The following is a 26,913-nucleotide window of genomic DNA, read 5'->3' as shown; positions in this document are numbered from 1 at the left end:
TACAAATAAATTAATATGATACAAATAAACTAAGGATTATTTCCAGGGATGTCCCTACTTTAATGTTGGGAGGATTTAAGCAGTATCTGCATTAAGCACATTTACCGTAATTTAAATGTTGACACCAAATTATAATTTCTCTGAGCTTGATGACATCTCAGCTATCAACAAATGTTGACCATTCATGAAACACAATGTAAGGTTGAAAAAGGTACAAAAAACTACAGGTAACTGTCGATGCAGCAACAATATGGTAACTTATTTAAAGCTGCTTTATGATTAAAGCAGCTTTAATTGATTTTTGGCCACTAGAGGGCAAAAGGTACACTTCAAAGAAGTTGAATTAACAAACACAGTAGGCAGTACCCCCCCCACCCCCCTCCTACGACAGTAATGAGTGATTTCTCGCTCTTTCATTAGGTTATAACAGTTTGAAAAATGACATGCAGACTAAAAAGATTAAATCTATTTGCCACCAAGCATTAAAGAATTTGGTGATGGGAGACAAATGTGGGTTAATGGGACATTTGAAACTAGTAGATCCCATAGTGTTGATAACCAGTTACATGCATTACACAATTAGATTTTTCAATATAAGTTTTGGTATTAGTGTAATAGTATTGCATAATGAACCTATATTTTCTCATATTTAGCCCACCATAGACAACATATGTTAACCTGATTGACGCATGTTTATTTAAACACTTAACAATAAATTGCCAATAAACAAACATTACTTATCCCATTACTGCGCAACCTAAATAGCCTTCAGAGAGGAAATGGAACTAGTGTAGATTTGCTTCATACTAGGAGCACGAAGCAACAGTGTAGCTCGGCCAGATTGCTTACATATAAAGGTGTGTTTCTATGCGAGCGCTATAGATGGAATATCATGTGATGAGCTGCAGAATCCCCCCCCCTCCTCCGTCTCCCTGCTCTCATCTTTGTCTCCAGAGCGATGGGAAACAAGTGTTGGCTGCGTGCAGCGAGCAGCACAGCACCCGCCCGTCCTTAAAATAGGCTCTGCAGAGTGAGGCCTTTAAATAGATTCTCCATTAATTACAGCTTCTCTGAAATATTTATCAACTTTTGCCATGTCAAAAACATGGCTCTACAAAGCTGGTTTGTTTCGCACAGCCCCCGTCTGTTTGGCCGAAGATGACAAAAAATCATCCATCATTTTAATTTTCATATTATTTTTTTCAGTGTACTTTTTTCCCTTTTTTCCCAACCTACACCTCAACAGGAGCGCACGCTCTGTTTTAATCCGCTCAGCATAAATTTGTGACTGACAGTTTCTTTTTATATTTTGGCTACCATATTGCAAAATATTTGGTTATTTTGATGTAAATGTTTTACATCAATCAAATGAAACATGAATACGTTGTATGATTTGTAGTATTGTCTGTCATGCAGCATTGCTTGAAGACTACTATAGCTGCCGGCAGGCCGATTTCCTTTGGAAGCAACGTAATGTTAATAGCATGTCGTTTGCAAGCCCATCCATGAGCCCTTACGGAGTTGGTACCCAGAGGTTGTGCTTACAGTCTGATTGCTGGTTTTCTTGGCAGCTGCTCCAACGCAGAGCGACTACATCACCGCTAAACACCACAAGAGCAACACATGTTTATTCAGCAGTCTAGTATCAACAAAACAGTGGTTACTAGTTGCAAACCAGTGCAAGTATTTATTCCCTAGAGAGTGTCTCTGTTTTGTATCTGGTCTCAATCTGTGTATTTCTGTGTGTTTGTCTCCCTGTTTATGATGGAGTATGTCTGTATGTGTGCATGTTTTTAATTTTGTATGAACCTGAAATGTTTCTATAATCACCAAGGTTCATTAGTTAATGTATCTGTACCTCAAGTCTTGGATGGTTTGTCTATTGTGTCTTGACGTATTGGCGTTGATTGTCTTGGGAGATCACTGTACCTGCATGGTTGTGTTGATTTTTTGTCGCACCGTACTGTTGCGGATGCGTGGGTGTGCGTACGTTGTTATGGTTGAGGTGTGTTGCCTGTTTTCCTTTACTATATTTTAAATCACAGTTTAATTGAACAAGCCCACATGCATCTCTCGTCTGTCGAATGCCCTCATCCTGTCAGACTCTCGAGCGGCTGATGGCCAATCTGTCCTCCCTCACCTCAACCCTCTATGGCCCTGCTGTGTCTCTGTGCACCTTAATGATCAGTAAAACATTGTTCTGTTCCTCTGTGTTTCCTTTCTGCCCATTATACCTCTCGCACAAACCTTCCTCCCTGCTCCCATTACCTCGGCTCTTCTCAATCCCCATATCCTATAATTACACACCTTCATCCCTTTTGCTTTTTAACCTTTGTACGTGACTGACTTCTTTGTGTTATTTCTCGTCTGCTTCTTCCCACTTTCCTACTTTCTGGTTCCTTCCCGCCCCCGTCGTTCTCCCACATCCCACCACCACCCCCGGCCCAACCAACCAGGGGGAACCGTGAGAGCTCGAGCCGGGCGTCCAGTAGCCGTCAGAGCAGCACGGACAGTGACATGAAGTGCCTGGAGCCGCGGCCCTGGAGCAGCACCGACTCGGACAGCTCCAACCGCACGCTGCGGCCGCCCGTCACCAAGGCCAGCAGCTTCTCGGGCATCTCCATCCTCACCCGCGGAGACAGCCTGGGCAGCAACAAGAGCTCCCAGGGCAGCTGCCGGGGCTCGCGTTCAGGTATGGGCCCCCCCCACGGAAGAAAGGGCAAGGGGGTGACGGCAGGGAGGGAGGGAGGGAGGAAGGGGGGGGGGGGGGGGGGGGGGGGGGGAAGTGGATAGATGGATGGCTGATCTCTGATCTCTGAGGAATCTGACCCATGGAGAGCAGTTGTCAAATATGTCATTACAGGGAAGACTTTCCCTCATTAATCATATCCGTGATGTGGATTTTTATGCTTCCGGGATTTTGAAATTGTGCTTATTAAAATATGAATATGAGATTTCAAGAATATTTTGAAATAAGTATATCCTCTAGTGGTTCAAATGACAAGTATCACATTTTTAGTGTCCGTTAACATCTTTGATCGTGTTGATCCAAATAGTTACACATTACACACAAATAATGTACAGTCAAATCAACTCTGCTTGATAATTTGGAGGTTCTTCTATTTTTCTTCTTCGCTTTCTTTAATATTTGTTGTTTGTTTTGTCTGTGTCTTCAAGGCCTGCCCCTGGTGAGTCCGGACCTGTGTCCCCCAAGCCAAGTTCCCCAGTCCAGCCGCAGCCTGCTCCCCTGCCCGCCACAGCCCCAGCAGCCTCACGCCCAGCCCCCACCACAGACCGCCCTGCTCCCCACCCCACAGCAGCACCCCATGGGGAACCATATGATGGCCCAGGTAAGAACAGCCTCCACCCGCGTCCCAGTAACGGCCATGACGATACATTTGTATGAATGACTTAGGTGGTTAAATTGAGCACATTGAAAGATTTTGGAACAACCTTTTTGGTCTTGATTTGAGATTCTCTCTGGTGTTACATAACACCTTAGAGAACCTCATGTTTTCTTCCTCCCATGGTGATATCCGTCGAGCAACTGCGTTGCGTTTCCATGCACCACGTTGTCTTCAAAGCATTTTGAGGCCAAACCGTTTATTTTGGTTACCAATTTCCTCAGTGTTCTGACCCAAATCTTCCCTTTGTCGGCCTGTTTATTAACGTGTATTCATCTGTCTCTGCACCGTCTTGCTCTCCTCCTCCTCGCTCGCTCGCTCACTCTCTCTCTGTGTGTGTGTGTGTGTGTGTGTGTGTGTGTGTGTGTGTGTGTGTGTGTGTGTGTGTGTGTGTGTGTGTGTGTGTGTGTGTGTGTGTGTGTGTGTGTGTGTGTGTGTGTGTGTGTGTGTGTGTGTGTGTGTGTGTGTGTGTGTGTGTGTGTGTGTGTGTGTGCGTGCGTGCGTGCGTGCGTGCGTGCGTGCGTGCGTGCGTGCGTGCGTGCGTGCGTGCGTGCGTGCGTGCGTGCGTGCGTGCGTGCGTGCGTGCGTGCGTGCGTGCGTGCGTGCGTGCGTGCGTGCGTGCGTGCGTGCGTGCACAGCCAGTGACGTCAATGCAGCCCTCCCAGTCCGTCTCCTACTCCAGCCCGACCTGTCCCCAGGTCCTCCTGCCCGTCTCTCCTCCCCAGCAGTACACCATGGTACTGACTCCTTATTGTCACTCCTCACCAAACCCTTTTGTTGATCAAAGTGACTTGGGATATTCAATCGGGCTTGCAAAACATAAATACATCCGGTTGGACTTTTAACAGCTGACAATGGTCTGAAGTCATTTGTCTTTTGAATGGAATCCGACGCCATTTTAGCATTCATACTTGTGAAGTGAATAATATCCGCCTTTGGTTTCTACCCCGACACTGCCTCCTTCCTCAGGGAGAGGAGCTGGCCCCCCAGTTCAGCCAGATGACCCTGAGTCGGCAGGGCTCCAGCGAGAACCCAGAGGCTCCACCCATGTATCAGACGGCCCCGCCCACCGCCGTGCTCGCCCAGCACCCGCCCCCCCAGACCAGCTACATCATGGCCACCGCCGGGCCGGCCATGGCCCCGCCGTCGGGCTACCAGCCCGCCACGGGGCACCCACACCCGCCGCCCCCGCCTCCTCCACCCTCCCAGCCCGTCATGCAGGCCCCGCCCCCACCGCAGGGCTACATGCAGCCCCCTCCGCCCCAGCAGGTAGGGAGGCAACAACCACGGCAGGGATTACGTTACGGTTGTTGGATTTAGTTGTGGCCGTTTGGGAGTTCTCTACACATGGGGGTCTGTCGTGATACGCACCCGTAAAAAAGATGGTGATTCTTGTTAAAGTATGTGTGGTATGTGGAGAACTGGTGGCCGAGAGGGAGATGGTTCTGAAACCGGAAGATGTATTGACTCCAGCCGTCTTTTGTTATCGTGGGGTGAACGCTAAGAATAGATCCACCAGCTCGCAGAGTGTGAATGGCGGCCTGTTGCATCGTGGCCCAGGTGGACTCTTATCGAGTGTGTGTGCATTCAGGGTTGGGTAGACCACTGCTGCAACCTTGTACATTTGTAGGTTACGTTTCCTCTCTTAAATATGTATAAATGCCCTGCGTTCTGACCTGCCGTCATCAATGCACTTTGAAGATGCTCCATGGTCGAGATCGTGTTCCTAACCGCACATCAATCAGCCCTAATGGAACGCCCTTCCGCTGTTAAAACAGAGGTGCAAGTACACAGTGTTCTTCACCCTACCACTGCTATCACTCAGTGAGCCTATCAAACTGCTTCTTGGCTTATCCATCAAACTTTCCAATTGCCAATTGAGCTTGATCATTTTGATTATTTACAAGTGTTTTTTCACTAGATTGGATTTGATGATTGTCCTGTTTCCACCGGACAATCATCATCATTGGCTTGCTTACGTTGATCCAACAGTGGAAGAGTGAAATGGTGTGAATTTCACCAAGTAGCAGCGTTCCCCCAGTGTGAAGTGCTTTCCTCCCACTCGGTTTGCTATACGTTCTTCTTTTCAGTCAGCCAGTCATACTGTCTCTTATATAGCTTCTCAGATGTATCTTTGGCTCTCTCCTCTATTGGTTAGGTTTATATTGAGCCCTTCAAATAGTTTATGGGATGCATTTTCCTACTGCCAGTGATGCAGTAGTCGTAATGAAGGGATGTTTACATATACTCACACATAATTATTAATACCAATAGGAGTCAACTTGTGTCTTGTAAATTGTGATTAAAATTAAGGTCAAATGATTTGCCCAAATGTGTATATCTGTATGACTCCCTGGTGTGGTCCAATCATGTCCACACACGTTAGTTGCAATAAGACGGTCTCAAATCTATAATGTTTGAACTGTGAACTGTTGAATCCACATTAGTTGCTCAAGTGACTCAGTGTTTCGGATGTGCAATTCACACACTCGCTACAGGTCTGAGCGTGTCCATTGTGGTGCAGTGGAGCGACTCAACTCAGCACAAGCCAGTGTACTGCCAAGGTGCTTACCGTCCGATTGGAAACACAAAATAATCTATTTTGGTAGGTGAACCATATGGTACCTTGCAAAAACTTGTTGAAGGAACTACGAGACAAAAACGATGAATTATACAATCCACGTTGCTATTAGCGGAGCCATCTTCGGTGAAGACACCCGCAATCCAACACCAAGGGGCACACTTCCATCTTCCAAAAATAGCAACATGTGCATTGTTTAATTCATTGTTTTAGTTTTGTAGTTTTATTAACCAGGTTTTGCAAAGTGTCACATGGATCATCCATCGATAAATTATTGAGCCCAACCAGGGCCACGCTTCCCATCAGAGGGTAATTGTTCCGTCAGTGCTGAGTCTGAGTTGCTCTTCCACCACACCACAGAAGAAGGAACCTCAGTCGAGACTGGCCGATCAGAAGCTATGAGTGTGTGTGAACTGAACACATCCGAAACTAAGGGAAATATGTTTAAAAACTCAGACGGGAGAAAGAGTGTTTCAAAACAAAGTCAATGATTGCACGCGTTTCAATCTATCCACAAATAACTATTGGACAGTTAAGGAGCCAATTTAACATTAACAATTGAAACTAATTCATACAGACATTATTTTAAGGTATTTGTGGAAAAAGTATAGTTTGGATTCATAAATATGTATACATTTGTACAAACCATTGCAAATTAATTTAAATATAAATTATCAAGACACTGTAAACTTGTACAAGACCCAAGTTGACTACAATAAGCATTATTCCGTATTGTACTTTCTATCTGTTAACTTTGTCTTAACTAGTCCGTCTATTTTTATATTTTTTCCCCTTATCAACTCCCTGTATAGGATTTGTCTTTTTCAATTGATACTCTGCAGAACGAGGCGTGGGTGTGGGTGTGTGTGGGCGGGGGGTGGTCCACAGCGTAACAAGAGAGCAAATATCGACATCCCCAGACCAGCCCCGGAGACGGTTGGTGTGTTGTCATTTATGTAGATGAGGGTGGAGGCAGCAGCAACAGCAGCTATCGATTCTTCACGGCTTCGCGGCTACTCACTTTTGTTATGTGTCATTTTGATGTCTCCTTTTGTGTGCTCACACAGTATGTCTATGTTTATATGCCAGTGTTGAATAAACCACTGTGGGCTGATACCCAAAAATGGAAAACTAAGGAGGCAGACATTGACAGCGCTGGGCCTAAATATAAGCCCCTGTGTACTTTAGTCAGAGTGCATTTCAGTGCCTATGCATGCACAGCCTTGGCTGGATAAGGATGAATGGATAGCAAGAATAAGGCTGCATTCAGAATCAGGTAACTACATGCGTTTTCAGTCAATTGATAGCTTCTTGTCAATGGGTTTACATGACCAATGCATATTAGCATCGTCCAGCAGATGTTGTCTGTGTAAACACCCTACGCATTCTTCCTTCATTTGGGTGTGTGTGTGTGTGTGTTTGTTATGCAGATCATTGACCTTTTGCTGCATGCACAGAACAAACACAAATCCAAGGCTATTATGAATATGCTTTTAACAGACCCAAAGGTGTGTTATTTATTTGCAATATGTCTGGTCCATGTGACTTCAATCTTCTTTTGAATTTGGTATGCTGTTTAAGCTATGAAAAGGACAATTTAACTTTTTGGAAGATGCTTTGTAATATACATTTGTGACATTGATCTTGTCAATTTGTGCATCACTGTTGATATTTAAGTGGGTAATCATTTTCGTACACAAGCTCTCTTTCTCGTTCTCTTTGGCAGGACTGCACGCTCATGTCAGGACTCTGTATTGTTGTAAAGTCACCGTGTCCGTTTGGGACAGGCTCTCTTTTGGCTTATGCTTTGTCATCACATTCTCCTTCTCCTTCCCCACAACCCCGTTCAGATCCAGGTGTCCTACTACCCTCCCGGTCAGTACCCCGGCACGGGCCAGCAGTACCGCGTACCCCAGCCCATAGCCCACCAGGTGTCCTACCCTGCGCAGCGAGCACAGCCCATGCCGCAGCCTGCACAGCAGTCGGGTGAGTGGAGGAGTGTCTGAGTGCCGGGGTTCAGGCGGAGCGAACGTTTGCATTGCAAGGCGTACGCATTTCTGCTCAAATATAAATAACTCTCATGACCCAAACTTAATCACTTCAGGCTGTATTTATTTCAGTTAACTGAACACTCTGAAGTGTTCCCGTACTAGTCCTTGAAGCAAAAACAAAAAGTACACACACCAGACACCTAACACCAGCCTATGTTTAGCACAAGCGAACAAAATATTATCTTTGTCAATACGAGTGCTCTAACATTGTTGATTTTGTTTTTGTAATGGATTTTCGTCTGATCAATACTGTCTGAAACATATCTAATCTCATTGGACTGGTAAGAGCCTGTGGTCTGAGAAACTTCAGCGGGGAGACGTTTTGGTCTGTGAAGAGTTTGCTGTGATCAGTGCTTTAGTAAGCTAACAAGGGGATTGTAGGCAGTCTGGCTGTAAACGCTGGCCTAACTCCACATAAACTTACCTTTTACCTCCTGTCTTAAAACTGTACATACTTGGCTTTTTAATATTGCATTGTTGCATTATATTTCACTTACTCCTCTGTATATCCCATCTAATAAAATATGTACATTCTAACTATTTAACAAAGATGTAGTAACTGAGTAACACTTGAGACCTTTGCTGTATAAAGCATGTAAAAGGGTTAATATAGCCAATAATGGTCCTGCATAATTCGGCCAAGTCAAATATGCTCGGACCAAAATAGACGTTTTTCTTCTTGGCATGGAAAACACATGTTTTCCGTCAAGCTCAGAAAACATTACTCATTGATGTATACAATGAGTAATGGTTAGACTGTGTTGACAAGTTTAAAGGAGGAGGGGATCTAGGGTTCGTCAGTGAGACTTTCCATTGGGCACTGCGTGTGCAGACACTTGCAGACACGCTTGCCACTGAGGGTAATGTCAATATTGATATTGGAGGGGAAATGGCCTTTTGTTTGTATTTTTCTTACAATATATCCACAACAAGGATGATAACCTCTGGGATGATAAAAGTGCTTCTTATCTTGCACATAGTTGCATAAAACAATTTATTTGGTGTAGATTTGAGGTATGACAATAAACTCTTATCTGAATCTTATTTATTTATTTTGCTAATGTATTACTTATTAAACTGATCTTGATAATAAACAACATTGCTTTTTAATAATAATGTAAAGTTAAGAATGTAATTTATTTACACTACAATATTAGACCAGCCGCTACTATTACTTGACACACAAACTGCCAGTGCAAACACCATCTTGACCCGATATTGTCAACCACCTCCACGCATCCACACTCTCCCTTGTGTTTCCAGCCAACGTTCAAGCCTTCATTTCTCAACAGGGTCATGGTTTTTCTGATGTTTTGTAGGCCACGCAACCTTCCACCTCATGACATCATCCTTATTTCTGTGTAATAAAAACAAATAAACGAAGGAAAAACCTTATCTAAAGGTTGTCCAGTTGAGGGTCCGTCCACACACGCTGGACTCCAACTCCTCCAATCTTCCTTGTATTAAGTCCCTCTGATGTAATTGTGTTGTGCCCGCAGGGCTCCAGACCATGATGCCCAGCCAGCAGCCTAGCTACCAGGGCATGATGGGAGTCCAGCAGCCCCAGAACCCAGGCCTCATCAACTCCCAGAGGGCCGGCATGGGGGGACAAATGCAGAGCATGATGGTCCAGTACCAGCAGATGCCCTCGTATCAGGTATCTACGCACCTCAATGTCTCTGTTGGACGTACCACGCAGAGAATAGCTGCCCTCTCTGCATGTCTCGATGTCTTAAGAATCGCCCAGGTACGACTGCTGTCTCCGTCTGAGGTTGTTACTGTTAGGACTTGTTTTTAAAAGGGAAACTCATTTTGCAGCAGTGTTGATCAACTATTGATGCATACAATGTCATCAGGATAACAAATGGATAGCAAAAGTGTATAAAACATAAAAAACAAACAATGAAAGGAGCAGCAATGTGGCAGAGAAAGTGCCAAATGTGCATGTAACATACAGTGCAAGATTGTAATTATTGTGCAAATTTTGTTAATTAAATTGCATATATCGTGTATACAATTCCCCTGATAATAAGCCACCATATTCATGTGTGACAGGTACATGCCCACCATACATGCAGATGTTCACATATATGTGAACATCACAACAAATGAGTGATTTAACCAGTTCACCACTGAACGTTCTATCCGTGGTGCTGATTCCCAGATGGAGTCGGGTCTCCCTGCCTGCGTCCAGGTGTCCGTGGGGAATGAGTCCCAGCAGGTGCAGCAGCAGTACCAGCAGCAGGTCATGGTGCCCGTCAGCCAGTCTGTCCAGGGGCCCATGCCTGTCTACTACAGCGTTATCACCCCTACACAGCAGACCAGCACAAGGTGAAAAGACCAAAATACCTTGTTGTTGTTCTTCTGAAACCGTGTGTGAACAAGCTGCTAACCTGCAAGTCCTCCTGATAGCCTTGGCCGACTTTCCAATCCCTGGCAATTAATAAAAATGTAAGAATATACGTCCTGAGGTAGCATTACATTTTGCACATGCCTATAGCATTAAGTATTAGATTGTAAAGTACATTTTTATTTACAACGGGACGTTGGACAATATTTTTTTGCCTGTGATGGCAAGGATGTGTGCAATGTTACAAGGGCCTATATATATCTACACAGTCTTCCAGAGGCAACTTTTATTTAACAATAGCATTTAATGGTGTGCGCAAGCCCTGTCCAAATATCAGTAAAGTTATTTTTTGCCGTAGTGACCCCGTTCCCATCCACTTGAACAACTTGTAAATGCCCTGACTCCTCTTCAGGAAAGGAAGACACTAGTCTTGTATAGATTTACTTGAGGGCAATCCATAACGCATTTCAATTTTTTTTCATGAACCTATATGGATGGGTGTCCAACTATGGATGCTAACTGGTGTGTGTGTGTGTGTGTGTGTGTGTGTCTGTAGGTGTGTGCGTGTGTCTGTAGGTGTGTGTATATGTGGGTGTGTGCCGCAATCCCTACTAGCCATACATCAGGGATTTGAGCTACTGCCATCTGGGAGACGGTATAGACTGCTTAGAGCTGACAACATTAATTATAAAAGCTCTCTTATCCACAACCTGTATCTGTGTTTGTATCAGGATGTCCAACACTGATATCTATGCTGTATCTGTGTTTGTATCAAGAGGTCCAACACTGATATCTATGCTGTATCTGTGTTTGTATCAAGAGGTCCAACACTGATATCTATGCTGTATCTGTGTTTGTATCAAGATGTCCAACACTGATATCTATGCTGTATCTGTGTTTGTATCAAGATGTCCAACACGGGTATCTATGCTGTATCTGTGTTTGAATCAGGATGTCCAACACTGATATCTATGCTGTATCTGTGTTTGAATCAGGATGTAAGCTCATTTGCTTTTGTCTCACTGTGCAACACTGCGTTGTGCCCCCCAGTCCATCAGTAGGCTACCTGCAGCCCCCCAGCACGGAGCAGTACCAGATCACCCAGTCCCCGTCCCCATGCAACCCACAACAGATCCAGCAGCAATATTCAGGTGAGGCTGTCATTATCACCGGATGGGGTAAAGTCAGGTAAAAATGACCATTTTAGGATGTCAACCTGTTTCCATGTGCACCTTTTTAGCAGTAAATTGATATCAAAACAAGCTTAGTTTGTTCCCTGCTAAAAATGTGTCCTTATAAAGTTCTCCAGCCGGCGTTCATGTAACTGCCAGGTTAAGGTTTCCCATGAACATCAGCAATGGCATCATTTATTTGGGCTGGGGTTGATGTTGAACTTTGAACAATACGTAATGCGTGAACCAATACGTAATTCAAAGTTAACATTTGTTCAACCCGTCTTTCAACATCGAGCTTGGCATAGTAAACAAAGCACTGTGTGTTTATTGCCAGTTGTGTTATTGCCTTAGACCACATAAGTCTGACATTACATTTCTGCACAAATAGGATGTCTAACTCAGTCAAATGTATACACAGTCTAATTGGCTTTCATACTTAAATGTGAATGTTATTATGAGGCATGAAACAGTGTTCCGGCTCATTTATAACAACGCAAACATCCCTCCCCTCTCCTTGCTTGCCACGTTTGACATTATGTTAATGTTTATTGGGAAACAGAAAGTTTATTTAGCTGTTGCTAGGTGTGTCACTCACAGGTTTTCCATTGTGTGTGTGTGTGTGTGTGTGTGTGTGTGTGTGTGTGTGTGTGTGTGTGTGTGTGTGTGTGTGTGTGTGTGTGTGTGTGTGTGTGTGTGTGTGTGTGTGTGTGTGTGTGTGTGTGTGTGTGTATTCCATCAGGAGTGCCAGCCCCCGGTCCGGGGGTGATGGTCATGCAGCTCAGTGTCCCCAATGGACCGCAGCCTACCCAGAATCCTCCTCTGGTCCAGTGGAATCCGTGCAAGTACTACAGCATAGAGCAGAGGCCCAGCAAGCCAGGGGAGCTCTACAAGCCTGAGAACCCTCAACAGGTGAGCACGGACCCCCCCCCCCCCCACTGATATGAGGACAGGTCCTTGGTGCACCACAACATAAAGACCACTGAGAGACCTCAATCCACACTCCAAAAGCAGGGCACCTTTAGCTGAATGTGGCTAATTAATTGATACCCTGACTCTACCCACATAACACAGCAAAACAAGTCACATTAAAAAGTTTTCAGCCCAACAATGAGTCGGGCTGATTGTCTTTCCTTTATGTGTTATTTTGTGTGGGTGTTCACTTGTAACAAGTGGCTAATGCATGTCTTTGCCAGAGTACCGTCATCATCATCAGCATTGAGTTGTATCTCTGGCCTACCCCTCCTGTCCCCAGGCTGGTACTCAGCTGGCCAACAGCCCCCTGGCCTCCCCCACCCAGTCGCCCGCCCCGTCCCCCTCCGGCAGCGTGAACAGTGTGTGCCCTGGCCTGGGACCCCTGCCTCTCATCTCCCAGTTCTCTCGGCCCGGAGGACCAGCACAAGGTACGGCACCGGAGCCCACCCTAGACGAGCTGGCACGAACCCTAGAGATGAGTGGATGAAACGATGGAGTTAGGAGTATCAGAGGACTTCAAAAGTCATACATTCACAGATGTCAATTATAAGGACTTTAAAATGTGTTGAAAGGTATTATGTTTGAATTGCGTAGGGCTTGTTTTTTTTGTATGACTCAAAATAGACTCAAAATAGGATTATAACATAAATTCTTATTATGTTGTGGCAGGGCTGGTGTCTCTGGTCTCAATTTTTTTTTTTTTAGTTGTTGAAACCTGCAGCTACCATGTATTAAGTGGTTCATTATAAAGCACTTTGTGTTTGATAATTGCATTTTAGAGTCGTAACTGTCCCCAAGAAGGTAAAGTTGAGTCCGGAAGGTTTTGGATATGCTTGACTGGATTTCAAATAGCCCAGAAGGACCCATTTAATGGAATTGCAATTCAATGCGCTCTGTTGTGCTGTTTGTGGTAGCTATGCGTAACTGCTGATCTGCTCTCTTGCATACTGCCAGTTGGACCCTCTGCAAACCCTCTGTGTGTGCTAGGTCTTCATTGATGGCATCATTGCAGGCCATTCACTCACAACATCACATGATCTCTATCCCCCTAACCTGAGCTCACCTCTTACCTACCCTCCCACGCAGAGATACATCCTTAGGCCGGTAGAATGTCAGCACCGGGAATAGTTCAGACCAAGCTGTCCTGTAGCCTTCATTTGATAGGAAACTGTACGATTCAGATGGAACCTTTTCAATGTTATTTATGCAATCAAAAAAAAATGAATTAAGCAAAAATTGATTGAAAATTGAAATTGAAATTTTTATTCAACCAGTTAATATCAAAAAATCCCCAAATCCTAATGGTGGATATCTGAAGTAGTTAGTGCTTCCTTCATGTCTAGATCAAGCCGTGATGTCTCCAGCTGGTTCCTGCGCTGGTTCTCCTCTGTGCTGAAGCAGCATAGCCACCGCTCTGAAAGCATACATGTGCTGTAACTGTCATTACAACTAACCGTCGCTCCCTCTCTCTCTCTACCTCCACCTGGCCGCTGTGTTGTGGGTGACCCAGGGGACGGACGCTATTCCCTGCTGGGCCAGCCCCTGCAGTACAGCCTCTGTCCCCCTCCGCTCATGCACGGACAGCCCTCCTACAACTCCCATCAGGTCAGTGCACAGCTTCCCTTCGGATCCATGCATCCATCAGCGGTCGTTTGAATGCCTGCCTGGGAACGCCCTCCCCAAGTGATTGAATTCAGACAGTCAAATGGAAAGTTATTTTTTTCCACCAATGATGGCATTATCCTATACTTGTTTGTGTCCCTTTATCAACAATGCTTTATAACATAAGCATTCAATCAGAACTGTTAAATAATTTGTTACTCTTATTGAAGGATCGCAACCTGTGTTATTCTGAATTTTGCACTTAGGGCATGTTTTATTGTGATTTTACATTTGGAACACGGTAAAGAAAAACCTCAATGGCAGCCTCAGTGTTTTTGTGCTGTTGGTCATCTGTATGTGTGTGTATACACCGCCATCTGCTGTCACAGTGTGTTACTACATGACGCTAATCTGCCACAACACTGTCTCTGATGTGGGTTTCCAGGGCCAAGGAGCCATGAAACACGGAGCGAGAGGGAAGAAACAGACGCTGAAGTCTCAATCAACAGATCTTGGCACCACTGATGTCGGTACGATATGAGAATTCATCAAGTCAAATGTCTCTACCCACGCTGTGAAATGCATGTTCTTCATCCAATGGACAGAGGTATACATTTCAGGTTCAGAAAGTAAAAAGACTCTCTGAATGAAATAGATGGACTAACGACTCAAAAGCAACCAAAAGCTAAGCTAAGCCGAAGTTCATATATTTCAACTCGAGCGAACATGCGAAAGAGGCGAACCAAGTAGAATCACGCAAATCTGTGTCGTTTGTGCCGCCGCAACGCCAGGTGAGAAACCTGCGTCTATTCAGGTCTTTGCATTTACTTTGTATGTAATCAATTAAAGTTGTTGTTACCTTTTTCAAAGAAAACCTTTACCCTGGGCTCCCTCTCCCCTGGCATTGTGATCTCACTGTCACCGTGTGTTTCCCGCCAGTGGTCAGCCGCGTGCTGGAGGTGACCGACCTCCCCGAGGGGATCTCACGCCCCGAGGCCCAGAAGCTCTTCAACCAGCTCTCGCTGTGCGGCGCTAGGATCCAGTGGCTTAAGGACCCCCAGGGGGGCCGTGGGGGGGCAGGGGACAACGGCAGCCACCCCCACCACCACCACCACCACCCCCACCCTCACCCCCAGCAGCAGCACCACCACCATGACCCGGCCCACCTGTACACGGTGGTGGCGGTGTTCCCCAGCACCATGGCCGCACAGAGCGCTTCCTTCAAACTCAACAACAGCGGCGGCGGCCTCTTCAAGCTGCGCGCCGCCAAAAAGAACTACGACCTCCGCGTTCTGGAGAGGGCCAGCTCCCAGTGAGCAGGGGGGGAGGAGGAGGAGGAGGAGGAGGAGGAGGAGGAGGAGGAGGTGGTCAGGCTTCAGGGGAGGGAAGGTGCACAGAACAGAGAGAGAGAGAGAGGAAGAACGGAGAGAGAGATAGATTGAAAGAGGGAGAAGGACTGAAAGAGAGACATTCATGCTGTGGCATGGGGTTGGGTGGGTGAGGAAGGGGGTCGCTGGGCTGGGCTGGTGGTCTCTGACTCTCTCTGTCTCCTCTGCCACTCAATGGCCGATGAAGATAGATCTGTATCCATCTTGCCATTGTTGAGATATATATAAATATATATATATAGTATATAAAGGCGGGGAAATCGGTGTGAATAATGAGGTGGCCGGTGTTTGTTTGCAAAGATGATTTGGTTGTTTTTTTGGTTTTGTTTTTTTTCTGTTCATTCTTACTTTTTGTTTGAGTATTTATATACCTGAAGAGCACACAAGACACGTGAGCATGTGTTTCACTGTTGCCGGTGGGGGGTGGGTATGAAAGAGGGAGGGGGGGGCTGGAGAATATGTGCTGCCATTATACAAATGCACAGCGTACAGCATGCATACAAATACAAACATTACTCTTGTCCAAGCACTGGGGGAACCGACATGGGGAGCGGATCAAGACACATGCGCGCGCACACACACACACACACATACAAACACGCACACACACACACACAGACGATAACATTAACACGTGCGTTCACACAGAAAATGCAGGCAACAGGGTTCCGTAGCACATCAACAATAACACGCTGGAAATCAACCTCACTCCTCTCAAAACACCGTCCCTCTCTCCCTCCTCTCTCTACCCCGACCCCTGCTCTCTATCTCACACACACACACACACACACACACACACACACACACACACACACACACACACACACACACACACACACACACACACACACACACACACACACACACACACACACACACACACACACACACACACACACACCACACCACACACCCATGCCAAAACCACTCCTGACCTTTTCAACTCTCTTGTCTGTGCTATCTCTCCTGCTACTCATTGTGGTGCCCCCCCCCCCTCTCCCTCTTACCGAAAAAAAACCTCCCGACTAAATCCTATAAATCTGTCATATTTATAACATTTCATACGCACAGGCTCTCCGTCACACTATCTCTCTCTCTACCTCTTTCTTCTGCTCTCTTGTTCTTTCTCTTGACTGTAACCTCTTTTTCTCTCTCTCTCGCTTTCTGTTTGCCTTACTGCTGTTGTGGGTTTCCGTAGTGCGCTGTTATTTCTCAGAAGAGTATTGTTCATTTTTGGTTCGATATATTTATAAAAAGTGATGTAAGGAATAAAAGAAATCTATATATTCAGTGATTAATTTTCCTCCAGTGGATGAGTTTTAGGCCTTCTGTAACACCCATCCTTTCCCCTTCCGACACATCCTCCTTCCCACATTCTCTCCATTCTTTGCTTCCTTCTTTCCAGTTCCTCTTATTTTCTCATCATTTTTCCCTCTGCCCCCACTTCCCCCCCCCCCTCCCCTCCATTGTGTTTGCTTTTATATTTTTTTGACAGCTGTGCAGAACGTTTCAAAATTAGTAAAAGTGCACAATATAACATAAGTCTACTGTAAATTTTATTTAATCTTGTTATTTTTTGTTGGTTTTTAAAAATATAAAGTCGAGAAAAAAAGAAATCCAAAAACATCCTTTGATTGTCTTGTGGTTCATTATTGAATCCCCAGAGACAGATTGCTGAAGCTGAACTCAACACGGGCGCCCCGGAGGTGTTATTTAATTATATAGGTGTTAAGAAATGTAATTTTCCTCCTCCGCGACCACAGAGATGTGGAGTGAGGAGAGTGAGTCACCCTTGGTTGACCAACCCTGGGTCATAGGCTTGAATCAGACCGCGCCGTCACTCCAGGATAATGTCGGATTATTCCCGCTCGCCCGACCCTCACGGTATACCGCTGTAGGGGACACCATGAGGTCCATGTTTAGTTTATATTAGACCCTTCAGATTTTCATCCTTAGATTATTGGTGTTATCAAAATCTGTAAATACAAAAACGATTTATTAGTATCTTCCTGATTTAATAGAAATAGCTAGTACTGAATGAAATGTCCACTGTAAGTTGCTTTGAATGAAACTGTCTGCTAAATGTAAAAGTAATTGTTATGCAGGGTCCCAACATCCTCTAACTAAAGAAATGCCTTATTTCACCTAATTTAAACCACACATGGCAGTGTGCTTTGGTATCTTGCTGGCCAGTTAACACTCAATATCTCTTGGGCCTTTACCATTTTTACAGTAAGCCATGGATAACTGCAGTATATTCTGTGGGTGTCTTGTGTTTCGGTTCTAATAAGACATGTCAACATTGTCTTAAGGGAGGAACCAGAGCGGGGCGTTGTCAGTTTAACCACAACTACGAGGGGGGGCATTCAAAGGGTTGCTTTCAAAGTTCTCAGCTGTCCCAAACAGTCACAAATGGAAACACACGCATGCACGCACACACTGTCAGAAACACATCCATAGAATAGGCTAGACCCGGCTGGGCTGGGCTTGGGTTTCTTGCATTGCTGCGTGTCATTCTCCCACCTGTTAGGGCCCCGTTTAACGACGAAAACAAAGGGGATGATGGGGAGAGTGCTGGAAGAAGAAGTCCTGGCATCGAGAGGGAACCAGACCTGGCACTCCATGTCTTTGTGTCGGTGGTCCTTCACCCCTGTGTGTTTCACTGAGGAACTTCGTTTGACTCTTGAGGTTAGTTGATGTGTGATCAGCCTGCGCAATTTGAATGGTTACTCATAGAAAGCATGTATGAATGTATTTAACTATGTATTCCCTACTTTTTCTGCGTAAAGCACTTCCTTACTAATGCGTTCTACATACAGTATATGCATGTTTTTGCCTCTACTGAACATTATTTTGAGAGGTGATGGGGGAAAAATATTTTTCAAAATGTTATTGCATTAAAATAAAGCAGTGGGCTATAAATAATGTTTATTTCCTCTCCTGCCTTGAAAGGAAGCACAGGCATTAAATAGGAGGCAGGGCTGCAATATATATATATAGTTATCATTGAACATTCACAAATGATGTTTCATTGTCTTCAAGTGGATGGAATTGTTTGGAGATATGACATGATATGATAAATGATTGCGACCAACATTCCTATCCTGCAATAGAAGATATTTTCTTTGCAGTTCATCTTGTGTGTCAAATAATTGTACCTTTTGACGTCTGGTTGCCAGCTGAATACCAACCATGGCTAACTACGACTCGTGAGTTCACCCTTTATCATTCTTGATCTTCACTTGGATTAATTGTTAATGCTTCTCAAGTATTAAATAGACATATGGTTTTATGGAAAGGAACGTAATCCGTGGACCTTGTTGTGTAGTTGACGTTGGTATAAATTGCTGATGGATGGATGTTTCTGTTTGGGATGCTTGATGACAGACTGGATGATAAGGATTCCCTGGACTTCCATGACAACCCACCTGCACCCGACAACGTGGTGAGAGAGGACGACAACACGGTAAGGGTACTGATTACCAATCTGATTACAGGATTACCAAGCAACATGGAACAAACACATGGCAACAAACTACACAGATGATGGCCAGGACCCTCTGAAAAATGAGGCCCTACGTACTTCATTCTTATATTTTTCTATATATGTGATTTCAGATTTTTTTAATTTTTTCTTTTAAAAAAAGTGATAAACCCATGTCTGACAGAATACCTTTTTATCCAATCGATGAACAAACTAAAAATAAACAATCAAATCATATCAAAACTACGACCTTCATCGGTAACGGTAAAAGATGCCTGGCCCTAAACACGAACATTACATGATAACTCCTTCCACCTTGGCATGTAGGACTAATCCTACACACTCAGTCTTCCCGAAGATACTAATGTACCTTTCAAGAGGGTAGCTTATGGCAACAAAAACACTAATCTTCCTCTTATTCATTCTGTTTTTTTTTTGTTTTTTTGGGGTGGCCCGTACAATGGAACAATGAGCTCATGGTATAGAATTCTATACCGAAGGTGCTGTGGAAATACAGCACCCGGAGCTATATGAAGCTGGAAACGGATGGTACAGTAATAATGTGTTAACTGTCTGTGGCATTAGTCAGCTATTGTAATGTTAATCCCCCTGCTTGCCCAGGCCTCTAAACCCTGCCAAAACCTGACAGTGGTGGACACTGTGTGTGTGTGTGTGTGTGTGTGTGTGTATTTGGCTGTAGCCACAGTATATTTAGGAGCTGTAATGCCAAGCTCTTGATTACATTCAGTTGGGACTTCTGCCGGTTTCTGTTGAGTTATTTAAAGATGAAAGCCCTTTCAAGTCGACCCACCAGAGGTGTGTGGGTGTGTGTGTGCTGTGATGCATGATGAAGGGTATGATGGGGAATCCAGCCGTCATCTCTAAAATCTTCTCTATAGTCAGAGATGTCCACAAACTGCACGGAGCGGTATTGTGTCGGTATGTGTTTGGGACGCATAGTTGGTGTATATATATGTGTCTTGGTGACTTGGATGGAGGCTGGTGGGTTGTAGTCTCCCTACTCCTGGTTCAGACCAGAAGGACAGACTCCATATGGGTCAGTTCCCAGGGGGGGTCCGTATTAATAGCATGTTATTGGGGGGGAGGGGGGCTACTGTGTGTGTGATGCTACTGGTAGGTCGATGGAAGTTCTATATATTTTTTTTTAATTATAACAGTCAACAGCCAGTTCAATGTTACAAATGGCTTATTTTGTTTGATTCACATATCTCATCTTAGGTTTGATCTTTCATTTAATCAAGATTTGAACCTAAATCAGCAACATATAATCATACTGAACTTGGATTATTGTTCAATGTTCGACTCAAATTTAATATATTGGGATATACTCATGTCCCACATTCACATTTGGTTTATCTATATATTTATTTATAGTTACCGCTCACTACTAGTTCCTATTACTTTCTGTTGATCCCTTTAGTAAATTGGTAGTTCTCACTCCATAGTCTCTTTAACACTTGAAGCCGTGCTAAGTCTGTCTTCCCCTGACAACTGGAAGGGGTATTTCCTCTGTGGGAGTCCTTCGAAGGCCCCAGCCGCAGTCTCGTGGGGAGCTTGTGGTGAGGGGGGTTTCCTGGGTGTGGTCAGGACTTGGTGCTCGCCAGTGAATATCATACCACAACAAGAGCACAGCCAAGACCAACACTGTATAGATCTTAGAATAAGACGGCAAAAAAAGATACTCAATAGCAACAATCTAGAGCTTAAAATAAACACAGATGAAACAATATGTAAATAATAAAATAAGTCAGTTTGACCTCAGCCTTTCATCCTCTTTGATGATGATTCCATTTCAAGAAGCTGTACATTATCTTTGATGCTCTACATCAATCCTAAAGATCCATGCCCCTTACCCCCTGCATGGCTGCTGGAACCCAGGTGTACTTTGTCTACGACGAAGAGGTAGAAGAGGAGGAGCGAGAAGACCCCGCCTCCCTCGAGCCTGTCAAACCTGTCAACGACAAGCCCCACAAGTTCAAGGACCACTACTGCAAGAAACCCAAGTTCTGTGACGTCTGCGCGCGTATGATAGTCCGTAAGTCCTCCTTCCTACCCGCTACAGCTGCACCATAAACTCAACTCTACATAGATCTCAATAACACCACCTATAAGGCCTACCTGCTGAGTTATAGCTACTACAGCTGCACCATTGTATCACCTCCACCCAGTGCTCGATAACCACACCTAGAAGGCCTACCTGCTGACCTATGTATCTTCACTCCAGTGAACAACAAGTTTGCCTTGCGCTGCAAGGACTGCAAGACCAACATCCACCACCAGTGCCAGTCCTACGTTGAGTTCCAAAGATGTTACGGCAAAATTGTGAGCCACTCAAGACCCTCATGTAGTCCCACTTAAGTTATTGCATGCAATAACTTATTATTTATTAATACTTAATACTTATTAATTCCTCTGTGATCTCCATGGTTCCCTCCGTGCTCTCCCCCCCCCTCCAGCCCCCAGGCTTCAGGAGGGCCTACAGCTCGCCGCTGTACAGCAGCCAGCAGAACGCCACCGTCTCCCAGCTGCTGCCCTTCTGTGAGTCCCCCCTGCTCACACGTCGGAATGGAAGTCCGTATGAAAACCAGAGTGGACATCGCCAGCAGCCTGCACAACCGATAATAACGCTTTCCGAATTTGACAGATTTAGAATTCAACCAAAATTGTAATATTCTTATTGGTCTTGATTCCTCGTCTTGTGGTGTATCATCATTCTGAATCAGGAACAGAAGTCATTTTATTTGCATTTATTCAATTTAGGTGACTGGGAGTTGGGAGCGGACTGGGAGTGTAATATAACTATTTACCAGTCACTATAGCAACATTCTATCCGAACCAGTGGTTCCCACGTCGGGGGAAACAACACGTTCCACACCAGAATTTCGAGAAATTCGGAAAACGAAATCAAGGATATTAAATATAATCCAGGTTATTATCAGGTTATTATCAATTTCACCATATATTTCACAAAATGCAGACTGTAAGTATCCTAGCCATGGATGGACACAGGGATTCATACAATCCCATTGCATTACTTGGAACAGCATCAAAACAATTCATAAATAGTGCCATGTAAATATCCAGTCCCACGTCTCTTGGCCTGCCTTGCCCTCTAGGCGGGAAAACTGATCTAAACCATGTCCTCTTTCAGCGCAGTCCAACCGCACCGACCCCGTGTTTGAGACCCTGCGCATCGGAGTCATCATGGCCAACAAGGAGCGCAAGAAAGGCTCGGAGGACAAGAAGAATGTGAGTCCAGGAGGGTGTGAAGGTTCTAGCTGGAACAACAGTGAGGGAGCCATTCACCCACCACAAACACTATGTTCCTTAAAGTGATCATCATTAACCGCATCACACTCATGAACACAGGAATTAATCAAAAGTTATTCAATATATTGTTGCATTCGTAATTTCACCAAGAACAAGGTTAGTTATTTCCACAAACAATAGAAACAAAATAGCTAGAGATGACCCGTGGTGCTGGAGTGACTTAATGTGAAGTGTTGTCCGTTGTTGTCCTTTGACTGCAAATTGAATCATGGTACAGGTAATGATGATGATGATGGAAGAAGAGGATTCCCCCCCCAAAGGAGATGAAGGAAGAGGAGAAGGTGAGCTTGAGGTTCTAACATCTATCGTTCTTTCTCTTTCTGTAGGGGCGGGGGTTATTAATGTACTTTGGTAAATCGTAGCACTGATGCGCCAACTGGTCCCTGTTTTTATTTTCATGTGAACGATCGATGGACTGATTGATTTTGTGTGTTTCTGGTTTGTGTATTTCTGCATTCTTGTGTTCTCTACCAGCCATCCCAGAGGCAGACAAGAAGGGAGAAAAGGTTGTTCCAGATGATAAGGTCAGAGGATAAGGAGCATGTGTATCACAGTGATGCTAAAGCATATGATAAGGGTAATGAACCACAAGAGAAAGTTTATGTGACAGTGGTTAGAACAATGCAACCATGAACATCACAATGACATAATGAATAAACAACAAATTATTGATCAATCATTACAACACATAAACAATACAGTCTTTAACATAATGGCTCTGATTACAGTCAAGGAACTCAACATCAGAGGACTCCATCAATACAATTAGTTTACAATACAACAGTGTTGTATATTACAATATACATGGTGACCATCGGAATTAGCAGAATTATATGAGGAATAATACTTCATAGATAATGGCGACACTAATAAAATGCTAAAAGGGATCTACACATGAAGCCCTGCTGCTGCGGTTCAGAACTGGGATGATTTAGATTTATTAATTCATATAGTCCTTATCGAGCTGGCGCTGTAATAACATTGTCCTATGAAGTGATCATCCCATGATACTGATGAGGTGCTAGATCATAGTATTCTGATGTGCTGTGCGTTCAGAGTAAGAAGCCCCAGCCAGGGAAGATTGGCGTGTTCAGCCAGTCTCACTACTACCTCGCTCTCTACCGCTTCAAGGCCATCGAAAAGGACGACCTGGACCTGCAGTAGGAACCTCAAACCACCCTCCGTCCCTACGTCTATCCGTCCATCCAATTGTCTGTCTGTCTCTAATACGTTTGTTCCTGTCCATTGTTGCCTGCATTTCTATATTTGTATTCAATACATTTGTATTTATTTTTTGTATTTATTTGTTTTGCTTTTTAATGATTGTTTTGTCTTTTTTCATTGTACTTCATTCATAATTAAGTATCGTATCATACTTTATTACATGACATTATAAAAGCACAATACTAGCAGCATATTAGCAGTATCTAATGTATCTTAGCAGTTTGATAGCAGTATGTCATGTATAGTAGCAGTGTTATAGCAGTATGGTATGTATATCCTCAGTGTGTTACGTGTATGTGAACCAGCTGTGCTGCCTCTGTGTTGCAGAGCTGGTGATCGGATCACGGTGATCGATGACTCCAACGAGGAGTGGTGGCGGGTGAGCATTAGCTAACGATGCTAATGGTACTAACAGCGCAGGGAACGTGTCATTTAGTCAACGATCATGGCTATACCCGCTTTGGGAATTACTCCCAACTACTGCAGTTCATTCATTGATGCGTTTTAATCGGGACACAAGCTACATGTCGCAGTAAGCTCTGTGTTTGAAGTTTAACTTGAGGAGCTGGAGGATATTTGTTGGTATTAACATTTTGGAACATATTTAACTTTATGTCCTTTCTCAAGGGTAAGATAGGGGACCGCACAGGCTTCCTCCCGGCTAACTACATCATCCGCGTGAGGGCCGGAGAGAGTGTGTACAAGGTGACACGCTCCTTCGTCGGGAACAGAGAAATGGGTCAGATCACTCTGAAGAAAGACCAGGTTTGAGCCTGCATACACACACAAGCAAACACATTGGACACGCACACACATGCACGCACATGCCCACACACACACGCACGCACGCACGCATGCACAAACACACAGAGACACACACGCACACACACACACTCTGTAACTGAACCAATAAATTAACTGCAAACTGAACCAACTGCAGTGAATGAATGGCAAACTCCCGACACACTGAAGCGTAATGTTCAGTGTTGGTTTAAGTATCTGCAGTGTTGTATTCAACGCTCTCCGTATTCCGTCTCTCCAGTCCACTTCAATAATTTAGTAGAATTGATCCGGTGGAGTGTATCAGGGGAGTAATATATAGCAACGCATCACACTCTGCATTCCCCTGCATTATACAGCAGGCCATTAGGCTTCATATGCGTAGGGGGGACAGATATAAATGACACTACAGCGACACAAATTCGCTGAACACACACAGAACATCAAGGGTCATTGAGTGTTTGGATAGATATTAACGGTAACACCCCCTCTACACTTATGTTGCCACCTCATGACTATCCCTTTATGCAACCTAAATACTTCCCATAATCATAATTTAAATGTTAATCCCTAAGCACCAAACCATGCTCCTTCTCTTCTCTTTAGGACCCTATGAACATACGATGAGCCTTGAGTACGATTAAGACACATTTAAAGGTCCCAGGGCATGCTACTTTATGGATGCTTTAATATAGATATTAGTGGGCCCCTATCACAGTATTTGAAGACGTTCCTGAAAGAGACGACAAAGAACCGACGTGTTATGCGCCATAACAACAACAGAAGAACGGTTATCCAAATGACAAAGAGGTGCACTAACACTTGAGTTACAGTGTGTGTAATCTCACACACACACACACACACACACACACACACACACACACACACACACACACACACACACACACACACACACACACACACACACACACACACACACACACACACACACACACACACACACACGTGGCGCTCACACGTTCATACCTCATTGTCTCATTGGCGGGCCAAATTCTCTGGGCTGGCAAGGCAGAGGGAGGGGGGGGTGATGGCATCTCCCCTTATGACGACATACGGGGAAAATTCCAAAACAGCGCTTCTGAGCTTTGTTTTTTCAAAGGCGGAGCAGGATGCCTAGTGCTCGTTCTACACCCAACACAATTTCTAGCTACTGGGGGAGCATAAGTAGGCTAGGGGCACTCATATTAATGTTAGAAAACCTCAGAAAGTGGTTAATATTAGATGAGTGGAGTGAAACAGGGGCACACACACACACACACACACACACACACACACACACACACACACACACACACACACACGCGCACAGTGTGAGTGTGAATGAAGGTGCATGCGCCTGTGTGTGTCCTTGTTCTGTGGGCAGATCGTGGTGAAGAAGGGGGAGGAGCTGAACGGCTACCTGAAGGTGAGCACCGGGAGGAAGCTGGGCTTCTTCCCTGCCGACCTGCTGCAGGAGATCTGAGGAGGAGGAGGAGCAGCGCCACACGGAGCCGCCTTCTGATTGGTCAACCAGGAGGAGCCACACCCACCTCGGGCCAGAATGTCAACGAGAGGTTAAAGTGCCGATGAAATCACATTTGTATAAATGTTTTAGGGTCTAGTTATCGGCCTCTATGATGTGCAATGTAAGCTATGCCATTTTTTCATTCTTTCTAAAATAATAGCATATTTCATAAAAAAGCTAAATCCATGTGGAAAAACATGATGATGATAAGATGTTTTTTGCTCAACCAATGAAAGCACTTGCCGGAAATATTGAAACAAAACCAGACAGAAATATGATGTATTCTATTATTGTTCCTCTTGTCATCAGAATCCGATGTGCCTTTAATGAGGAAGAGACTATATCTTCATTATCTGTTACATTGTTATGCAGCATAAGGGACTGCTGATGGGGCTATTTTAGAATCAGACTAATGAAAAAACAATGTGTGGGTGGAAAGGCCCAGTCTGAGATTTTAATGAAGTGTTTTTAGAGTGTGGAATTAAAGAGTTGGCATTTAGAAATTTTGTGTTTCCGTTAGTTTTTTATATTATGTAAATAAATGACAAATTGGGTCATAATTTAAATAGATTATAATTCAGAGTGACCCTTTAAAATGCTGTTCAGAGTAAGAAATAAAAAAAACAGTCAAATGTATTTTGGAGTTTGGAGAATGACACAATACAAGCCTAAACTACCGTGAGAACTTTACTGTGCAAAATACAATTTTAAGGCAAATCATTTAGAATCATATTACAAAACATTGAGTGAGCCTTATAAAAATGACAACCAGACTGGCCTTTAGGCTTCAGACCTATGGTATAAATACATATATTGTACATGTATCATTGTCTACTACTCAATATGTGTTGTCCGTGATCCAAACTCTGTGTGTGTGTTTATGCGTCGGAGGAAGAGACTTCTAGCTTTGAATGAATGACAATGTTGCGGCAAATCATGTAACCAAAGTGAAGAATGTGTGTATAGACAAAACCAACAAAGATACACAAAACGTGAGAGAGTGGTGACGTCCCAGAATGCAGTCAA

General features: G+C 44.4%; 2 protein-coding genes across 3 annotated transcripts in view; both read left to right on the top strand.

Annotated features, from left to right (window-relative positions):
- Window positions 1-15,454, top strand: part of LOC130401636 (R3H domain-containing protein 2) — a 42,594-nt gene extending 27,140 nt beyond the window's left edge. The window contains exons 15-27 of the mRNA XM_056605540.1: window positions 2,457-2,692; window positions 3,178-3,350; window positions 4,043-4,141; window positions 4,374-4,673; window positions 7,836-7,971; window positions 9,536-9,693; window positions 10,231-10,367; window positions 11,437-11,537; window positions 12,301-12,470; window positions 12,814-12,961; window positions 14,044-14,138; window positions 14,581-14,665; window positions 15,075-15,454. Of these exons, the coding sequence (XP_056461515.1) occupies window positions 2,457-2,692; window positions 3,178-3,350; window positions 4,043-4,141; window positions 4,374-4,673; window positions 7,836-7,971; window positions 9,536-9,693; window positions 10,231-10,367; window positions 11,437-11,537; window positions 12,301-12,470; window positions 12,814-12,961; window positions 14,044-14,138; window positions 14,581-14,665; window positions 15,075-15,451 (2,215 nt within the window). The 3' untranslated portion in view covers window positions 15,452-15,454. The remainder of the gene's footprint in view (window positions 1-2,456; window positions 2,693-3,177; window positions 3,351-4,042; window positions 4,142-4,373; window positions 4,674-7,835; window positions 7,972-9,535; window positions 9,694-10,230; window positions 10,368-11,436; window positions 11,538-12,300; window positions 12,471-12,813; window positions 12,962-14,043; window positions 14,139-14,580; window positions 14,666-15,074) is intronic.
- Window positions 15,455-17,773: 2,319 nt separating this feature from the next.
- On the top strand, window positions 17,774-26,657 carry LOC130402046 (SH3 and cysteine-rich domain-containing protein 3-like). 2 transcript variants are annotated; one of them, XM_056606132.1, is made up of 13 exons: window positions 17,774-18,211; window positions 18,655-18,732; window positions 18,911-18,989; window positions 20,907-21,063; window positions 21,253-21,350; window positions 21,485-21,566; window positions 22,180-22,277; window positions 22,576-22,639; window positions 22,833-22,882; window positions 23,415-23,518; window positions 23,910-23,961; window positions 24,210-24,347; window positions 25,747-26,657. In XM_056606132.1, exons 2-13 carry the CDS (start codon window positions 18,716-18,718, stop codon window positions 25,843-25,845), a joined length of 1,038 nt encoding a protein of 345 aa, XP_056462107.1. In that variant the 5' UTR covers window positions 17,774-18,211; window positions 18,655-18,715; the 3' UTR covers window positions 25,846-26,657. The 2 variants fall into 2 exon arrangements, with proteins under 2 accessions (XP_056462107.1, XP_056462106.1); XM_056606131.1 differs by having other exon boundaries at window positions 17,774-18,989.
- Window positions 26,658-26,913: the final 256 nt, after the last annotated feature.

Source organism: Gadus chalcogrammus, chromosome 13 (assembly GCF_026213295.1).
Source record: "Gadus chalcogrammus isolate NIFS_2021 chromosome 13, NIFS_Gcha_1.0, whole genome shotgun sequence".
NCBI classification, from domain to species: Eukaryota; Metazoa; Chordata; class Actinopteri; order Gadiformes; family Gadidae; genus Gadus; species Gadus chalcogrammus.
The sequence above is the reverse complement of the archived record's forward strand: the minus strand, read 5'-3'. Positions and strand labels throughout refer to the sequence as shown.

Bases quoted from the DNA above. Each gene is read 5' to 3' on its own strand.
- LOC130402046 (XM_056606131.1), top strand. From the start codon at position 18,882: ATGTTTCTGTTTGGGATGCTTGATGACAGACTGGATGATAAGGATTCC. The intron at 21,351-21,484 runs GTGAGCCACTCA...CCCCCCCTCCAG, and splicing joins AAAGATGTTACGGCAAAATT to CCCCCAGGCTTCAGGAGGGC. The intron at 23,962-24,209 runs GTGAGCATTAGC...TCCTTTCTCAAG, and splicing joins CCAACGAGGAGTGGTGGCGG to GGTAAGATAGGGGACCGCAC.